At 41.4% G+C, this 16,030-nt stretch overlaps 3 protein-coding genes across 3 annotated transcripts; all 3 read right to left on the bottom strand.

The window, feature by feature from the left end:
• Positions 1-2,057, bottom strand: BCR41DRAFT_327168 (major facilitator superfamily domain-containing protein). Its single transcript, XM_022021646.1, has 2 exons — positions 1,734-2,057; positions 1-1,605 (listed from the first exon to the last, which is right to left on the bottom strand). Exons 1-2 carry the CDS (start codon positions 1,930-1,932, stop codon positions 14-16), a joined length of 1,791 nt encoding a protein of 596 aa, XP_021877370.1. The 5' UTR covers positions 1,933-2,057; the 3' UTR covers positions 1-13.
• A 2,660-nt stretch (positions 2,058-4,717) lies between these two features.
• On the bottom strand, positions 4,718-5,398 carry BCR41DRAFT_311869 (Homeodomain-like protein; the record flags this gene model as incomplete). The annotated part of the gene is made up of 3 exons (XM_022021061.1): positions 4,718-4,920; positions 5,099-5,228; positions 5,354-5,398. The coding sequence occupies 3 exons, from the start codon at positions 5,396-5,398 to the stop codon at positions 4,718-4,720; spliced, it is 378 nt and encodes a 125-aa protein (XP_021877369.1).
• A 9,662-nt stretch (positions 5,399-15,060) lies between these two features.
• BCR41DRAFT_389315 (hypothetical protein) lies at positions 15,061-15,853 on the bottom strand. The gene is made up of 2 exons (XM_022028111.1): positions 15,293-15,853; positions 15,061-15,143 (listed from the first exon to the last, which is right to left on the bottom strand). Exons 1-2 carry the CDS (start codon positions 15,695-15,697, stop codon positions 15,114-15,116), a joined length of 435 nt encoding a protein of 144 aa, XP_021877368.1. The 5' UTR covers positions 15,698-15,853; the 3' UTR covers positions 15,061-15,113.
• Positions 15,854-16,030: the final 177 nt, after the last annotated feature.

The raw sequence follows: 16,030 nt of genomic DNA, 5'->3' as shown, positions 1-16,030 counted from the left end.
TCCTATCTATGTACTATCTCTTGTCTGCGTTTTTTTCAATTTCGCTTCCTTCAACATTCAGCATATCGTTGTCCGCATTATTAGCGTTCTTTACAACCATACCTCCTGCCCCTTTTTCTCCTTCTTCTTCTTCCTCTTCCTGTTCAACTTGTTCTTCTCCTTGTCCTTCTTCCACTGCTTTGATATTATCCTCTGGTGAAGAAGAAGAAGAGGAACCCTTCTGGGTACGGATACTAGGCTTGTCCCACGGGAGGATGATCATTGCCAGGACAAAACTCAAAAGTCCCATAGCAATGATTCCATAAAACGCATTCCTAAACCCTTTCATCAAACCAGGGCCTCCTAGCCCTGTTCGAACAGATCCCTCGCCAGCAGCCTGGCCACCATCATGCTGGCCGTTGGTCGAGATCGCAATGACATTTAGGATCGCAATCCCAAAGGGCGCTCCCAACTGAAGGCCAGTGTTATAAATAGCGCCCACCAGTCCTTGGTCTTGATTCTTTGCGTCCCGAACAGCCGTGATCTGTAAGGGAAGTAACGTAAAAGCAACGCCTGTGATATGAATGATGAAGGCTGGGAACGGGAGCCTCCAATAGGATACATCCTCATCCACAAACGAAAACATCAATGCCGCCACAGACCTCAATAAGAAGCCAACCAAGATCAGAATCTTTAATCGCAGCCGTGGTAGGATCCTTCCGAGGATTGAAAACATTATCACCGCCAAGATCGCATGGACGAGGAACCCAAGTGCTGTTTGGAGTGCATCCCAACCGTAAACTTCTTGAAAGACCATATTAGCATTATAGAACATTCCCTGCAGCGCCGCCATCGAAAAGAATCCTAGGACCACAGAGGTCGTGAAAGCCTGCTGCTTCCAGATCCGGAGGGGCATCAGCGGTGATTCCACCCTGGATTCTGTGTAAATAAAAGCTGCCAAGAGAACCAAGGCTATGGCAAGGACAGGTAACGTCTTTGGGCTGGCCCAACCATCTTCTACGCCCGTAGAGATATAATAAACAATCCCCGTCACACCCATCGTCGCCGTCGCAGCACCAACATAATCCATCTTTGGCTTTTCTTGTCGGGGCTTACGGGCTGGTGATGGCGGAAATGGGATGGCGACGAAGGCGACGATCAATAGTACATAACCGATAATGGCCGATACTCTGAAGATCCAAGCCCATCCAATACTGGCGAGGATCCCTCCAGCCATCAGGATCCCTGTAATCGCCCCAAGGCCTCCGAATGCTGCAAAGACAGAGAAGGCTCTTGTACGTTCCGGTCCAGCTGCATAGTTCGTGGCGATCAACGCCATCGCCGTAGGAACCGTGATGGCGGCACCGACTCCTTGGAGCGCACGAGAAATTACAAACATGATGGGACTGACTGCAAAAGAAACGATCAACGACCATGTCGCGAACCAGAACAGGCCCAGCAGGAACAATCGCCGATGACCAAACAAATCGCCTAGCCGCCCAGAAACCAGGAGAAGACCCCCAAACGCAATCGTGTATGCGTTAACGATCCAGAGGATCTGAGGAACTTGAAACTCCAGATTAGTCGCGATAGGAAGGATTGCCACTGTGACCGAGGCTCCGTTGACTAAGGAGAAAAAAAAAAAAAAAAAAAAAAAAAAGAAAAGAAAGAGGAAGAGAGTAAATAAAGCATGCAAAAAAAAAAATGAACCCATTCATAGGAAATTTGGATAGACAGAAATATATTATACATACTAATATCAATGAATTGTGCGAAACAGACCACGGAGAGAAAGAACGGTCTCATCTTTTGATTCAGCCTCTCGAGGGCTGTTTCCTGCCTCGACTCCATCGAAAGCTGCTCTTGCTTGTTCGACATGGGTGAAGGGATGGTGATTTCCGTAACAGTGGGCGTAGAGCTGGACTGAAGGCTAGGACTTGGCGGATTGGACATGGGTGGTATCTGTCTTGGAGCGGAGGGGAAGTTGATATGTGTAAGATTTGTGAGGATGTGAGGCTTTGGATTCGTAAGAAAAAAGTTTGAGTAGGATTGCTTGCTTGAATTTGTCTTGATTTTGGTTTTTTTTCTGGTAACCATGAGGGTGCCCATGCCGATCCTTTTATACTTTTTTTTACTTCAATGACTCTCTTTCTCCACAAATTTCTTTTGAGTGATTTGCTGCGCTGACAAATTGACAATGTTTTGACAGTAACCGCTAAGGTACACATAGCTACAATAAGCCAATCAGTGACTAGAGTTCGATGACGGGCCGGTAAGGTACTCATTCCATAGCCTTTCAAAAAAAAAAAAAAAAAAAAAAAGCCGTATCACCGCATTGGACAACAGAAACTTCTTTTGTAACGGATATTTGGTTCATCCGTCATGATTCTTTTCTTTTCTTTTTTTTTTTACATCATTAACATATCCACTTGAAATTTTATGTTTTTATTTATCCTATGATGAAAAATACTTTATTGCAAAAAGAGTGAGGTAAGGCCGAGAGAACGAGCTCCGAACAAATGGCAAACAAAAACAACAACAACCAAACAAACAAACAAACGATAGACAAATTGAAATGAATGATAAAACTACTGAACAATGATATTTACAAAATAAGAGACAAAAAAAAAAAAATAATAATAATTCAAAACCAATATCAAAATGAAGAAAAAAAAAAAAAAAAAAAAAAAAAATACAGTGAAAACAATCAAAAATAAAAATAAAAAAAAAAAGAGAATGGGAGACTAAAAAAACACAATAGTCCCTTTAAGATATAGTCCATTTGTTTTTGGATTTGGACTCGTTATCTCCTTCAGCAATGCTCAACCTCCTCCGAGCTCAAACATAGATTATCAATTGCCATCAGCTCCCGTACAGAACCACGTCTCATTGCGAAATAAGAGGAATCGGGTTCAGAGTCAGGGTTTGGTGTCGACCGCTTTCCCTGGCCATAGCTATAACTCTGACTACGACCATAAGTATGGCGATGACCAATAGCATTTCGCTCTATCTGCATATTATCCTCGTGGTCTGATGCCGGGTCAGGTGTGGCTGAAAAGTCCATTGACGACCTCTTGTATCTGTACTCGGCCGCTGAAAGATCATGGCCTGTACGGTTGGTATTGTTTCCATAGTCGTAACCAGTACTGTAGCTCTTGCTATGCCCGAGAGGAGAGGATGAATGGCACCTGGCCTCGATATGGTATGAATGGTGGCTTCCACCCTCCTCATCTCCTCCCTCCCCATGTTCCTCCTCTTTGACGTGCCCTAAAGTAGAGAAGCGTCGTCCCAAAGATAGCGCATTTGGCAAAGGAGGAGGGAGTGGTCGCTCAATCATTGTTTTAATGACAGCGTCTTCCACATCACCAACATCATATCCTGAAGAGTTTGAGCCAGACCTTGACATAGATTCGCCGCCTGCCTTGTCGGCATGTCGGTGAAACTGATTCAAGTCATTCGAATCTTCCTTGCTTTGTACAGTCATAGTTGTTGTTGAAGTCGTTGTCGATTTTGATGACGGGCCACCGGTACTAGCTGCACCTCCATTTGGCATAACACGATGCTGTTCGGCCAAGTCGGCTAGCTCAGCCAAGGCCGAGAACTGGTCAAGGTCGAGCGAGCGATGATGTTCATGTCCACGCACAAAGCGCCCAGGACGTCCTCCTAAGGACTCATGTCTGGTCAGATTAGGCCGAGGAAGTGCATAGTTCAAGGCTTGATGCTGTCGCTGCGATTCTGTAGCTGAGTGGCCATAGTTGTAAGAAGAATACATGCCATTTCCTGAGGCGATAGGCATCGAAGAGAAGGACCGAGCTACTCTGAGGGGGGGTGAAGTGGACGAAGCTAGTGATGTTGTGGTCGATGACGAAGGTGGAACCATAGCTGCCGTGGTAGAGGGGGCAGCATATGAATAGTGGTTATTGTTTTTTGGATTTGGCATTGACTGCTGCTGCATTTGTGATGGTGTCTGTTGTTGTGGAGGTTTGTGGAGCGACGCAATTCCTGGTAGGTTCGGGCGTGACGGCCCGGTCTGTGCGGACGACGTGGGATAAAGATACGGATAAGGAGGAACGCCTGGGCCAGAGACGTTGGCGTTGTGACGGTCCGAAGATCCAAGAGAGAAGGACCGTGACATGCTTGATGCAACTTTGAGAGAGTTCTTGGTATCTGGTGTCTTTGGCGGCGTAGGTATAGTGCGTGGGTATGTGCCTGGACCAGGTCCATTGGGTTGCATGTGGTGATTTTGTTGATGACTACTTTCGCTTGTGTAATCTCGTGATCCATTGCGACGATGGCCAGCCACCTGTTGTGCTTTTGGCGAAAACTCGAGCGAAGGCATGGAATGGCGGCGCTCTATTAGTCCAATAATTAATGTAAACATAATAAACAAAGCACAAACAAAAATAAGGTTGGTAAATCCGTAGCTGAGCGTGGACCACATATTGAAATGTGCTTGAGCGAAAAAAAGCTTTTTTTTTTTTTTTTTTCCCAAAAAATGGGAGTGCACGAACCATAGGGGTCAAATCGGTTATGCCGTGTGAGCGAGGGCGATGTGGTAGAGGTCGGTGATGCAAGAGGTGGTGATATTGCTCCACCTGCAGAACCTCGCTCATTCTGTTTCATTTGCAGCTCTGTTCGGCGAAAATGATAAGAGAATAAAAAATTCCACGAAAGATTGGTTAATAAACTGTTGCAGATGTAACGTTAGAGGTTGACACAAAAAAAGGGGGGGGAGACATCAATTGACGCTTTTATTACCAGATGGGTCTTGTAAGCTGAGTCTCCTACGCTTGCGTTGCATAGAAGTATTGAAGTGGTTCTTGATAGCATTGTCGGGCCGCCCGGGCATCAGCTTAGACATCTCAGCCCACTTGGAGCCCAATTGCGCAAATAGCTTGAAGATGAGCTCGTCCTCCTTTGGTGTGAATGGTGACTTGTCGACTAGCATCGGGAGAAATCAAACATGCATACATTCAAGTGAAGATGAAAAAATCAGGGGATGGACCATGTGAGCAACCATTGGCGTTAGGGGCGTAGAAATTTCGGACCATGCGCTACACAGAAAAGATGATAGGAAAAGGAGGAAATTTTTTTTTGGATGGTGTGGTGGGCTACTTACTTGTAGGATCAAGATGATTGTGCCATCGCTCTCGGCACTGTTTACCAGTTCGAGAACCCAATCGACTTGCAATCAATACCCATTTTTCGGCACCCAGCTCATTGACTAGTGCCCGAAGTTGTCGGTCCTCCTGATATCAGAGAACAGCAAACCAGAATACAAAATGAGAAACATCAGTAGAGCAATAAATTTCCGTTGATAGCGGAGAAAAAAAAAATTTTTTTTTAGGAAGGCAGTATGAAGATGAGCATTTACCTCTGGGGTCCATGGACCTTTAATGGATCGAGGTTTAGAAATCATGCGCCAGCGTTGAAGGCACTGGTCCTTGTCTCGAGATCCGTCTGGAAAGCAGTATTCAGCAATCCTCTTCCAAGCTTTACCGTTGAACTTGATAACAGCTTCTCGAAGCAAGTTATCCTATTTAATTTGGATGATTAAGAAAAAAAAGGGTGGTAGGTCACAGATTCGGATGTGTGCAAAACGAAGAGTATTTAATGCATGTATGAGAGAGAGAGAGAAAAGAGAGAGAGAAAGAGGGGAAAAAAGGAAAAGAGGGGTGAGTAAGTGAGTGTAATTTAAAAAAGTAGACATATAATATTAATTAAAAAAAAAAAAAAAAAAAAAAAAAAAAAAAAAAAGAAAGAAAGCAAGCAAGGTCATGAGATTCAATGCTTGAAGCATGGAAGTAGAAGAAAGAAAAAGCAACCTGTTTGGTTGTGCGATTATACCATGGACTGAAGGTAATAAACAAAAAAAATAAAAAAAAGACAAACAGTGGAGGTGTAGAGGAAGGCGCGTGCGCGCTTGTGTTGGCAACAATCCACCGGGTGAGTCAGCCTGGAATGGCATTTGGCATTTACGCTTGTTGAAACGGTTGGTATGTATCTCATATCGGGTAACGACTTTAGTGCACGAGCTTACACAGCACCGTTGCAACAGAAAGTGACAAAGAAGTATGCATACACATACATATACATATATATTGACACATACATATACACACAAATAAGCGATTGGACCAAGTAAGGATAGAATGAAGACTGTGAAGTAAAAGAATGTGGTGCACTGATGAGAGGTGCGTGAGAATATGCAGGGATGAAGAAGGAGAAGGCCAACAGGAAGGAAAATGGCAATGGTTCGACTGAAAATAGAAGAGGACTTTGTCCTTGTAATGATGCTGGGGTAGAAGGGAAGAAAAGTGGAAAGGAGAGTAAAGTTGAAAAAGAAAGAGGAAACAAGAAGTATAAAAAAAAATTGAGATGGAGAGTAAACAAATGGCAAAACGATGGAAGGAAAATTCAAATGTATTTAGATGGGTAAATAAAGGCTTTTCAGATTGTGTGGCATGCGCAAAGGTATGGCATGGACATGATCTTCCTCTTCCCACTAAACTATTTAGCGTTTGTGCTTCAGTGGTCTTGGGTTGCACACGCAAATGTGGAAAAAAAGGAGTAACAGAGACTAAAAGCCAAGCTAAGTTATTGTCATCAATCCCTGAAGCACATTCCGTTTCCTCCCCTTTCACCGATCTGCTCAATTGTGTCTATGTGCCTGTTAATGTATTTGTATGTCTTGCTATTTCATCCATCTTTTTACACAAGAAAACAATATTGGCCTTTTTTTTTTTTTTTTTTTTAAAAAAAAATAAAAATAAAAAAATAAAAAAAAGGGATGATAAATGAATAGGGTGGAAGGGGGAAAGGGGAAGAAGGGGTATGAAGGGCTTTGTTTTCTTCCACTCTTTTCACTAAAGAAAGATACAGGAAAAGATGGCATTCACCCCCCAAAACCATGCATGCTTTTCTTCTGTTCTGTTCTGTTCTGTCAGTTAGTGTAGCAAGCAAGAAAAAAGAAAAAAAACAAATAAATAAAAGTGCGGAACAAAACCACCCGACAACCACACATCAACAAATTACACGTTTATACATGTCCATCCTCTTTGCCTCCTCCTTCTTCATACCATTCCATTGTTACATCCATGCCATACCATGCACTACCATTAAATAAAAAAAAAGGGGGGGAGACCAGGCAGAGGCTTTTTTGACTGTTCTTTGGCTCACAGATTAGGACACAAAATCAATAAACCAAAACGTGATTTGGAGAGGATCTATCCTTTTTGAAGATCGACCTTTCTATCTCTGCTCTTCGCTCCCTCATCTTACTTATTGGTGAGGAAGAATCTGAGCGTGAGCCTTTGCGTAGGAATGAATGTGGCCTTCTTAGCCTCCCTTAGCCACGTTGAAATAAGATTGATAAGAACCACATCAAACACGTCTTCAAACTAAACATCTCCCGTTGGTCAATAAATAAAATAAAAAAGGCGCCAAATGGCACATGTGAACCAAAGCTTTCTTTCTTGAACGGTCAGCACGTTACCTCCCCTTCGGCACACCTGTGCACGGTAAATACAATGTACTTCCCCCCATTAATGACGCGTTTTTTTTTTTTTTTTTTTTATCTCCGTCTCTACAGCACTAGTGCCCATGTGTGTTATACCTCCCATCATTGTGTCATAGTACGACTCAAATAGAAGAAATTATAATCACGCGTGTCCATGGGAGAAGGAAGGAAAAAAAAAAAGAAAAAAAAAAGAAAAAAAAAAAAAACAACAACAGAAAAGCCTTAATATTTTACCTCTTGACATGTCCACCGAGTTCCCTCGTCTCCTGAAGCGGCATCAGATGAGGCTTCCGAGTCCATCATCGTGTCACTTACGTTTATATCCTTGTGGGTAGGATGTATTTGGCTGCGCCTACCTTGATTAAGGCTTTGATAATTGTGTTGAGGAATTATGCCCATGGGCATTGGTGGCTTCATCGGCATTGACATTGAACGTAAGAGTGTTGAGTGCCTTGAATCGTCTTGTTGCTGTTGTGCCGGTTGGTGGTGAGAATGGTGATAATGTGGACTCACATTTGATTCAAAGCCTGTGTTGCTATGTTGTTGCTGCTGCTCATATGGCTTTAAATTTACAAAAGACTGACTCAAGGGATGCACATTTGATCGCTTGTGTTTGCTGCCATTATCAGTCATAATCGTACTATAATCTGACCCTTGTTTCTGATAAAAGCTTCCGTATTGCAACTGTATGTGCGGTGTAAGTGAAGAATGCGAAAAGTGCTGGACGTGATGGTGCTCGTACATCGAGTGTTCCACCTGCTGGTGCTGCTGATGTTGGTGTTGGTGCAATTGAAGGGCATGCTGGCGCTGTTGTTCGTGAAGAGGATAGTGTTCGTTAGCCAGGCTATCCTGGCCTGCTTTTGCTTGTGAATGAGAATTGGAATATGTATTTAAATTTGTGGCTGGCACAATTGGCGCGTGGCACGATTGGGCTCTGTCGTTGCCAGGCCCAGTGAAATTTGATTGGAAATGAAATGTTTGTGCCTGCATAGAAGTCTGATTGGGATGAGGTGGTAGATGGAACAGTTGGGATCTGCTGTTGCTGTTGCTGACGTTAATGTTGTTAGGCGTGCTAGGGGAGCATTGGTGCTCACCGGAGGAATAAGTGGCTTGATCTTGAGGAGCCAGCATAGGTGTCGTTGTCTTTGAAGAAAACATGGCCATTTGTCGAGTGTGATTAATGGTAATACAATGGTTGATAAGTTTACGATCAATGGTAGACTTTAAAAAAAAAAGATGAGCAAAGTCACTATTTACTGCTGCAAACGATTGATGCGAAAATATGCACAGAAAAATGAGCACACAGGCAAAATGCGATAAAAGAGAAAGAAACGCGATCGTGAATGAAGAGCACAAGAACGTTTCCAACAACTAAGGAAGAAAAAAATGCGCAAGAAAGGGGTGATCTAGAAAGTCTCCGAAAGGCAAATAAAAAAAAAAAAGGAAAATAAGAGGGAAAAGGACAAGAAGAAAGAGAATGGAAGTGAAGGGGAGTGAAGCAAAAGTTTCCTGAGTGTGGATCAATCATTGACATGTGGAACAATGCCTGTGCATCAACGAAAAGTGAATAAAAAGCTTTTCTCCCTCTCTTTCTTCTACTAATTCAAATATGGAGGGCACTCTGCGAAAGAGGTCAAATATAGATATCAGCGATAGTCATAAACTTGAACATCACAATCGTGCATCCCTATCTTTTTTTTGTTTTTTTTTGTTTTGCGGTATGGTGTCTATCCTCAAGAAAAAGTGCCTGGATGGACATCTGGCACTAGTGACCTGAATAGAGTTGCACAATTGAAATTATGATTTGCTGAACAGTTTGACCTGCATATTTTATGCGGTGGGAAGGCTACGGAATGGTCGATCACGTAAACCAATTCATTACAAAACAAGAATACAGCAGTAGCCTGCTTCAATTGGTAAAAATAGCAAAGAAGGATAGTAAAGCGTTTGGAAAGTATATAGTGGATTGGTATTTGAGATCGACAATCTCTTAGACTTACATTCACTCCTTCCTTTTGAAGCGAAGTCCTTCCTTTGCAGTTGAAATAACGAGGCTCTCTAAAAAGCAAAGGCCAATAGTTGAGAGTTCATACTCGTCAGCAAATCGTTGTAATCTTTGCACTTTATGTTCTGGTGTAGTAAAGTCGAGGAGGAAGTCGTGTCCGCGGTGATTTTAAGACAGGAAGTAGAGAGAGGGGGAAAAAATTGCCGAACAGACAAATAATTTGAGGCTAAAAACAATAACATATTTGAAATGGTTCATGACAGAATAAAGCTTTCCTTCCTTCTCCTCTAACATGAGCACAGTCGCAACTGAAATAGTCAACTTCCACCCGCCAACCGGTTACATGGATACTGCTTTATTTAGCTTATCTCCTTCACCCGCCCATCCAAAAGGATTGTGAAAGAAGTAGGGTGATGCTGATCATGAGTCTAGATGTATTGGAGACACACAGACACAGACGCAGGCAAAAATAAAATATAAAAAAAAATAAAAAAAAAAAAGCAAAATGTAGCATGAATAGAGTTACTGTCCATCAAAGCAATGATGCATGTTTGAATATTCAAACTGAAGGATACACAAAAACACAAAAACACAAACACACGCGATGACGACAAGGTGCTTCTGATAGTTTTTGTTTGTTTTTGTTGATGTTGTTGGGGAAAGAGGGGGGGTATAATTTCCAAGATGCGTACAATTTACGAGAGGAAAGCAAATATAAAATCAAACATGTTGCAGGCGCAGATCGCTTTTGTTTGCTTGATACTCGTATTGAATAAACGTTATGGCTGTACATATTTGAACTTTGGACTTGTCAGGATAAATCTCATCTTTGGAAATATTCATCAAGCTTCGGCGTGGGGGTTTTTTAATCTTCTTTATTGTGTATTGACCAACCTCCCGCTGAGTGCACGATTATGGATATACAGATTCGCCAGAGGTATGCATGTATTTTTACACCACGTTTATTCTTAGCCCCTAATCGAGCATTTCTGCCTTTTTTTTCATGACATGTAGAATAATTCCCCTTTTTTCGATTATTACACACCAAATTTTAATCGCTGCAAACCACAATTGAGGAGTAGAAGGGAGACGAGGATGAAGGGGTTAGGAGAGAGGGTATCTCAGCATGTATTGGAGGGTAGGATCGATGATAGAAGGCGCGAAACTGCATTGTTACTCGAAAAAGAATTAGATTATACCACACTTTTACCCCCATTTTGACAAATACCAAACAACATAAAAAAAGGCATACAAAGAACATCCGGGCGGACCAGGGGTTGAAAAATGCTGAAGAAAGGGGAATATCAAGAAGCAAAAAACCTGCTACACCGTCGTTGTCGTCATACGCATTCACACTTTTGTTAAAACATATATTTGTTGCATACTAACAGGATAGAGATTGTCTTGACAGGTTTTTTTTTTTTTTTTTTTTTTCCCTTTTGTCACGAAAGAAAATCGATATATCCTTTTATGTTCAGTTAATGCATAGGATGGAGGAATGTCAAAAGTAGGGTTAAACAGACGTACATGTGGGCGTAAAAGAAAGAAACATGGAGGATAGATCAAATGCGAATACGAGGGTAGCTCTCTTGAAGGAAAAAAGTGGAGAAAACGTGTTGAAGGGAGCCTGCAATTGGCTGGAACATGACGCGTATGAGTACGTGTTTGATCGCGTTCCATTACTCTTCATCCTCTCTTCTTTGATTCCTCACTATCAAACCTCTCTTATTATCCTTTATCTTCATATCAGTTACTACAAAAAGGATGGTTTACTAACTGTATTGATGATAGATGATCAATGAAAAAAAGAACCAGCATTTTCCAACCAACCCATAAATAATTAACGCGAATTCCCCTTCTCGGTCTTCTATTCATGTGCCATCATACCCCTTCCCGTGATGACGATGTCAAAACTTTGCCGATAAAAACTCTTTGCCGTGGTTTTTTTTTTTTTTTTTTTTTTTTTTTATTTATTTTTGTACGACAATGGAAGGAAACAAAAAAAAAAAAAAAGTGTCTGAATGCACATGCATTGGTCATCCCGTAATTTACCCCTACTATGCATGTACAATCTCCAGTTCATACACAGGTTTTGTCCATTTTGTCCATGCACAATTACATGTTTGTTTTCATTTTGTATCACGATGAAATATTTCATCGACCTTCTCATTCATGTCTGTATAGACAAATATATAAAATAAAAAGTACAAACATATTATACAAATACACGTCTATTCTTATTTATAAGCGTGCGTTCCTGTTTTTTTTTTTTTTTTTTTTTTTTGCTCCTTTGGTTTTGCCCTTTCTTTGTTGCTGAGTTTCAATCATTAGGAAAGGGTAAAGAAAGGACAAAGACGGGAAAGCTTGGTGGATAAACACCCAAAGAATGTTACGTGTTGCATTTCGGTCTTACTTTTTTACCTTTCAAAGCGATAAAAAAAATACTATTCTGTTGAGACACAAAATTTTTAACGGTTTGTGGAAAGTTGAGGCTTCGGTGAGGGTGCGTGCGTGCTTAGATGAAATGTCTGTGTGTATTATTAATAATACACTGTTGTTGAACGTACGATAGATGTGAGAGTGAGGTGATGGATGGAGATAGAGGGGAGAGAGGAGAAGGTCAAGGGAAGAAAGAATAGAAGGAAGGAAGGAGGAGAATGGATTAGGATGAGAAAACAAAAACAAAATGTTGTTCGGTGTCGGACGCCAAACTGGTCTCTCTTTTCCGCTCAGCCACCCCTATCCTTGCCAATACCGCGCTTACCATTCCAAATGCCTGAACAGCGACTGTAACAGAGGTATGCACTTAAACAGAGCGGAAAAAGAAATAAAAAATTATCCGGTATGCAAAACATTAGAACTGTAAGGTGAGTGATAGATTACTCGAACATTACGCATCTATTCGAAGGGGTTTGGATGAAGTAGAGAAAAAATCAAACGACAAAAAACAGCAACAGAAAAAAGAAAGATCATTAAGATTGCTACGTTGCAATGGCAGTAAAAAAGAAGTGCAATATCAGTTTCATGGAGAATCAAGCGCCATGATGAAGCCTTTTGTCTTATTCTGCTTATGCTTTTATTTCATAATTGTCCGACATTCAGGATCAAGAAAGGTTATTGGCATTAACCCAAAAATGTGCTTTGATCAGTCAAACGCCATTTTTGTATTTTTAACGCGATTTTCTCCTTAATCTTATGCTGGCACCTGTATTTGATGTGGTCTTTTTTTTTTTTTTTTTTTTTTTTGTTTTTCATCTCCTAAGTATAATATTGTCCGTTTCGTTTGGTCAGTAATCTAATCAAAAAACGATAGTTGGGTTGATTTGGTGGTTGGTTTTGTCATTTTGCCGCTCGTTATGAGCTTGCAACAGGCAAAATAATTAACCTTCAAGAATAACGAGTGTTGTTTTAGATGGAATGGAATTCGACTAGATAAATGATATGATGTATGCTGATGCGTTCTCTATATTTTCTTTTGACCAAGCAAAAAATCAGTGATATCCTCGTCAACATCCGATCAAACTGTTGCATGTAAAGCTTTCAAAGCTTTTTGTCTAAAGACATTTTTTTTCGACATAAGCACTGTGTTGACTTTCGCCGCAATCAATATCTGCGTCCTGTATCAGTTAAAACCTGGGTTCATGTTCTCTTCTCATACAGAGCCTTTGACTATTGAGACTAGTCACTTTGCGCATAGACTTTGTCGCACCTTGAGCTCTTTACGTTATTTTCATTGGTCTGTCAAGTCGTGACCGGTATCATCTCTCAAAGCCTCGCTTCTCCTATGCTACTTAGCAAATAGATCATATGGCTTTAATTGCAAAGAAAGAACGGTATCGCCTTTACTCTACTAGATCGAGATACGCGCCCTTCTTCTTATGGTATTGGACAGGACTATTGGTACCATCATAAGAGCCACTTGGAATAAAATGTACAGCCTCACACTCGTTACATTCACTACATTTACTGCAGATGAACTCATATCCCTCGGCTACTTTACTTTTAGTGATCAATGACCTTGTTCTGGAATTGCTCCTCTTTGCTTTCATGTTCAAAGCGTCGCTTTCCAGTAGTTCCTCAGATGGTGTAGATGCCACTGTTTTGACCTCATGGCTCACTCCTTGGGAGCCGGACACTGCTTAAAGCCACTGACAGCTCCGCGTTGTTCCAAGAGCTTTCTATTGGCTTCATCAACCCAACTACATCCCGAATGCCTGAATTGTGAGCGCAGAGGGTCGTTTGCTTCGTGCTCCACTTCAAGGGCGTATGGCATTGGCCGTTCTCACTCTTGGCAATCCTCCACACCTGAACACAACCATCAGTCGACTGTATGGCGGAAATACGATGATCATCATCAAAGTTTAGTTCGTAATAGAGCACTCGTGTTTCTGCACTCCCTAGTTACAGCTTTCTGTAGTTCTGGATAAATATTGTTTTTGACTATAAGGCGGATAAGCCAACTTATACCATTCCATGGCTTTTAACTCATACAGGAGGTCTCCTGGTGCGTTGTCCATATTATAGTTTTACCGGCTTGATTATAAGAAGCAACCTGGTGACCACTACGTGATAACAACGCACAGCACAGCATTGTCATCCCCTGTAGGGTGTATATGAGTCGTCCTGTTTGTATGTAACCATGTTTCCATTTCGGTAACCGGAAGCAGTTTGATGGTCAACGGGCGAAATAGCAAAGACCAGGATGGCATTGCCTTGGCCTTGTGAGCTCCAGCTGCGAACAGCTTGGCCTGATACAGTATCCCAAAGGTTGAGCAAGCAGCTAACCACTGGATATACTGCTCTGACTGACTATTCCGCACATGCACCGTATGACCCCAACTGCATGAGGCCATGTGTTGCCAATCTGGTGGAAACCTGACTTGTCTGATAGTATTTATATGGCCACATGCATCAAGACTAGATATACCAGATTGCTGTGATTGTGTATCCCACAGGCGTGTCGTTCCATCATAGCTGAATGATGTAATCTGATGGCTGTTCGGCGGATAGGCTATACCATAAATATCACAAGTGACCACAAATGTGTTGATTAGTTGTCCTGATCAAGCATCTCAAAGTAGTACCCTTTTGTCCGCACCACAAGTGACTATCTATTCTCCATTTGGTATATATCCCAGGTCTCTGATAGTATCGGAGTGACCTGTAAAAGAATGGATGGTTTTTCCTGTTTGTGGTTTATCTTCGTAATGGCTGGGCTATCTATTAACTGCCGCAGCAGCAGCGGACCAGAAGACCCTTAACCTGAATGAGAGTAAGGGTTCTCATAGTTATCAAAAATCCCAGAGATAAGGGGCCTTCAAACACACTACAGTATTATATCTTCCATTACGACATTTTTTTTTTTAGTCACGATCCACTTCTTCGTTGAATGATCTTGATATACAGATCTCAAACAAGTTTTACCCGTTCATTGGCAATGAAGCGAGTGAAAAGGCAGATCTAGGGTATTTCTTACGCGCAAAAGCAAGATTTGGCATCTTTTTTTTTTTTTTTTTTTTTTTTTTTTTTTTTAAAGATCAAACATCAAACATGTAAACGCGTATTTGATACATCTGACGTTTATTAACGTTGCAAATAAATTACAGATTTTCATGCAGGACCATCCTTAAGAACTTGAGCCTATTTTATCCAATTGGATCATGAGAAGTCTCGAATTAATTTTAAAAAAAAAGTAGAAACGTTTTTTTTTTTTTTTTTTTTTTTTGTAGAAAGAAGAGAGAGGAGAAGAGAGGATAGAGGAGAGAGTAAGAAAGAGGGAGAGGACTTACAGGAGGATTAGGAGAACCATAGACAGCAGCGATCCTGGGGATCATTTCCAACCATTGCATCATTTCAACCCAAGAACAGGCCTTTGTAGGGTCAAAGCATTGTCTCCAGAGTTGACCCTTGTATTCAACCACGTCCCACATCAGCTGAGTCAGACAATTGAACCCAGTACCATCGGTTGTCTTGTATAATTCAACAGAGTCAAAGACCTTCTGACCAAGAATGACTTTCTCGAGTGTGGCGAGTTGAGTAGGGTTGAGTGAAGAACAACTACTGAGAGAAGGAGCGGCTTTGAGAATACAAGAATGACAATTGTCAGATTGAGCAGAGACAAAAGTGGTGAGAGTTAGGAAGAGAAGAAATGGGCCGAAAAGAGTTGGTGCCCAGAAGAACGTCGAGTAGTGCATGGTCAGTTTGAAGTGAAGAGAAGTAAAATTGTTTTAATAACAAGAACGATAACAATAGAGGTCTAAGAATGAGGAAAGAAAAAGTAGAGCGATGAATGAGGATGTAAAAAATAAAGAATGAGAATGTCGCATTCGCAATGAAGTAATAAAAAGCTGGGTCCCAAACAATGATGTATTGAAACATTATCTGTTTTTTTTTTTTTTTTTTTTAAAAATAATAATAATAATAATAATTCAGGCACAAGTTACGTATCCCTTCGTGTAGACCAAGCAACTTGCTTGATTAAAATTTGTTGTTGCCACATCCGATCCCACTTGCGGTCTTGACTTCAA

This window comes from Lobosporangium transversale, assembly GCF_002105155.1.
Source record: "Lobosporangium transversale strain NRRL 3116 chromosome Unknown BCR41scaffold_47, whole genome shotgun sequence".
NCBI lineage: Eukaryota > Fungi > Mortierellomycota > Mortierellomycetes > Mortierellales > Mortierellaceae > Lobosporangium > Lobosporangium transversale.
Note: the sequence above shows the minus strand (reverse complement) of the source record. Positions and strands in the feature narration are given on the sequence as shown.